The sequence below is a fragment of the Myotis davidii genome, unplaced genomic scaffold, assembly GCF_000327345.1.
Source record: "Myotis davidii unplaced genomic scaffold, ASM32734v1 scaffold665, whole genome shotgun sequence".
Lineage (NCBI taxonomy): Eukaryota > Metazoa > Chordata > Mammalia > Chiroptera > Vespertilionidae > Myotis > Myotis davidii.
Genome location: NW_006296410.1, coordinates 350,285 through 353,164, shown reverse-complemented (window position 1 = coordinate 353,164; position 2,880 = coordinate 350,285). Strand labels below are relative to the sequence as shown.

The 2,880-nt window shown below is 65.7% G+C and overlaps 1 protein-coding gene across 1 annotated transcript in view; it reads right to left on the bottom strand.

Moving 5' to 3' along the window:
• GAK (cyclin G associated kinase) overlaps nucleotides 1-2,880 on the bottom strand; it is a 62,906-nt gene that overhangs the window by 41,889 nt on the left and 18,137 nt on the right. Inside the window, exons 8-10 of the mRNA XM_015568927.1 lie at nucleotides 2,766-2,880; nucleotides 2,392-2,504; nucleotides 1,052-1,142 (exon numbers count right to left, since the gene is read on the bottom strand). Coding sequence (XP_015424413.1) covers nucleotides 1,052-1,142; nucleotides 2,392-2,504; nucleotides 2,766-2,880 — 319 coding nt within the window. The remainder of the gene's footprint in view (nucleotides 1-1,051; nucleotides 1,143-2,391; nucleotides 2,505-2,765) is intronic.

The window sequence follows — 2,880 nt, the reverse complement described above, 5'->3', positions numbered from 1 at the left end:
GGTCGGGGTAAAAAGAGGAAGTCGTGCCCACGTGCTGCCTCTGTGCCCAAGGGCGTCTGTGGCCTCTGTGCAGCTTCTGAGACCAGCCAGCAGCGCTGGCACAGGTGGCTGGGGTGCAGCTGGGACCAGGCCCTGTGCTCCCGCTGTCAGGCAGCCACAGAAAGCAGCCCACACGTCCTACGTGTAGAGCGTTCTTGCTGGCCATTCACCAGGAAATGACCAGCACTCGTGTGTGTGGAGCATGTGTGGGCACGAGCGTGGTGTAAGCATGTACGAGCACATGCGTGCACGTGTGCGGTGTGGTCCTGGAGAAGACCCAGGGCAGTCCGGGCGGCCCCACATGCTGGACCTCCAGAGAGGCGACCAGGACCCACACTGTGTGGACATGGAGCCTAGGACCCAGGGCCAGGCAGCTGCTGGGAGGCCCCTCCCCAGGAAACAAACCTGATTTCACCCCAAACAGCGAGAGTGGCCAAGGGGATGAGGCGTGGGGCAGAGCACAGCCTGGCAGGGCCTCCAGAGCCTTCCCGGGCCTGCTGCACCGGGCCCAGCTGCGGGCTCCTCGGGGACCAGCTCCGCGTGCCAGCACGGGGCGCCCAGACCACCCACCACCACGAGATGAGGGTGCAGCTCACTCACCAAATGCAACCGAGCCGGAAGAAAACCCACTGAGCCACCTTTGCCATGGCCACAACCCTCTCTCCTGCCCAAGGAGCCTGCCTCTCCCCAGGGGACTCGGACCTGCGCCCCTGACCCCTGCGGGCCACCCCAAAGACCCCACACGCCAGGCATCAGGGTACTCAGAGCCCCTGCAGCATAGGACAGGGCGCTAGCATGCACACCGCCCCCCGAATTCCATCCTAAACGTGGCCTAGAGTGTCGGCTCCGCCTGTCCTGGGAGCCCTAGGCAGTTACCTCTAGGCCCTGTTGCCAAGGGCCCATCCTGGGAGCCCTAGGCAGTTAGGGGACCTGAACAAGCAGCCTCTCGCGCGTGGCCAGGCCGACCGCCCGAGGCAGGGTGTGGGCCGGCGCTCCGCACGTGTGCACTCACCTCCGCCTTGGCCGCTGCTCACAGGCCCCCCGGGAGGAGGTGGCCCTCGGGATGGGGCAGCATTCCCGTAGCCTCCATTCTGCTCCAGGAGCTGCAAGGGTTCGAACAGCAAGGCCTCAGCTTGTACAGGGCCGGAGCCGCAGTCCGCCAGCTCTGCGCAGGGAGAACCCTCCTTCCTGGCTGCAGCCCCTCCACCTGGCCCTGGAGAACCCTACACCAAGGGCGGCTCACACAGCGCTGCGAGCGGATGCTCAGGTCACGGGCAGCCTGCCGCTCCCACACGCCCAGCGCGGCCAGTCTCTCGCCCAGTGGCTCGCAGCCTGCCTGCCAGAGGGGTGGCTGCACAGCAAGGGCCCTGCCTGCCCCAAGTTGAGCCCACGGCCGGCGCTGGTAGAGCCACAACCCCCAACCTTCAGAGAGGAGGTGGGGGCCCGGCTGGGGAGGGCTGCAGCTTCCCGCCAGCCCACTCGGCGCCGGACGCGACCCTGCATGGTCGACGGCCATGGTGCCTGCTCCTCTCCTGTGCATTCCTCAGCCGAGGCCTTAGTCTCTGGTGCAGCTCTTGTGAACGTCCTTGTTACGGAGCTCAGGTTTCTCGACATGAAGCTCACGAGGTAAAACGAAGGTGCCCTTGCCTTTCTCTGGCCGAGCAGGTGGTGGGCATTCAGGACGCGCTGTTTCCCAGGCGGCATGGCGGTGGGACAGCCAGGCTTTCTCCCGCCCTGTCTCTCCGGCAGGTTTCAGGCTGCCAGGCAGGCACGCCTTCCGCTGGGACCGCACACGCCAGGCCCTCAGTCGGAGGCCCTGTTACAGACGGCACGCAGACACCGCTGCTCTTGCCTGCGTGAGGCCGGCCAGTCCTCCATCGGCTGCTCCTGGGCTCCAGGCCCAGCCCCCAGGCACGGTCCTCACTGCCTGGCCAGAAGCGACCGCAGGGGGTAGTGTCTGCACCAGGGTCCCGAGTTCTGAAAGCGCCAAGACCGAAAGGTGCTCTGGCACCACTGACTAGTGGCCTGTGTCTGTCCGTCGGCACCCCCACCGGGCCCCAGAGAACTCCTGGCGGCACACACATGGCAGCCCCAGAGCAGACGCCTCGAGCCTCGTCCACCCCCCACGACCCCACTGCCCACCCTCCCCGCGCTGGCCACTGTCTGACAGGGTCGTCTTCCTTCCAGCTCCTGCCCACATTCAGAGCCATCTGCCTGTGCTGACTCCCTCCTGCCAGGTGACTCCGCCCTGGGGCTGCCGGGGCATGGGGACTTGGCCTGCACAATGGTCACCCCTTTAATGCAGACGGGGCCTCTAAGACCCTGCTCTGAGCAGCACCTGGAAGGCCCTACCTCAGTGATGGGCGACTTGGGGTTCACACTGCGGGCAGCCGCGATCTCCTGCAGCTGGTTCACCAGCTCGGTGATGGACAGCCGCTCCTCCGGGTTGACCCTCAGTGTGGCGCCTGCGGCAGGAAGGGCGCGCTCAGGGCCCCACCCCGCCCCTGTGGAGGTGACGGACCCACGGAGGGCCTCGCTCACGGACTTTAAAGGCGAGGGCACAGCATGAAGAGCAACGACAGAACGGAGCAAAATGACCAAAAGCCACCGTTTGGAGCACGTAACTCACACGGCTGACTGATGGAAAAGCCCACAGAGAGGCTGCCAAGGGCCACGCGGGACGTTAAGGAGGCGTGACCTCCGTGGTCCCTGCGCACGGCACTTACGGATGAGGCCGTGGAACACAGAGTACCGAGTGTCGTCAGCAGGGATGGAGTATTTCCCGTTCACGATGCGAAGCTTTGCTCCGTCTTCAAAAGGGTGCTGCCCGAAGCACAGCAG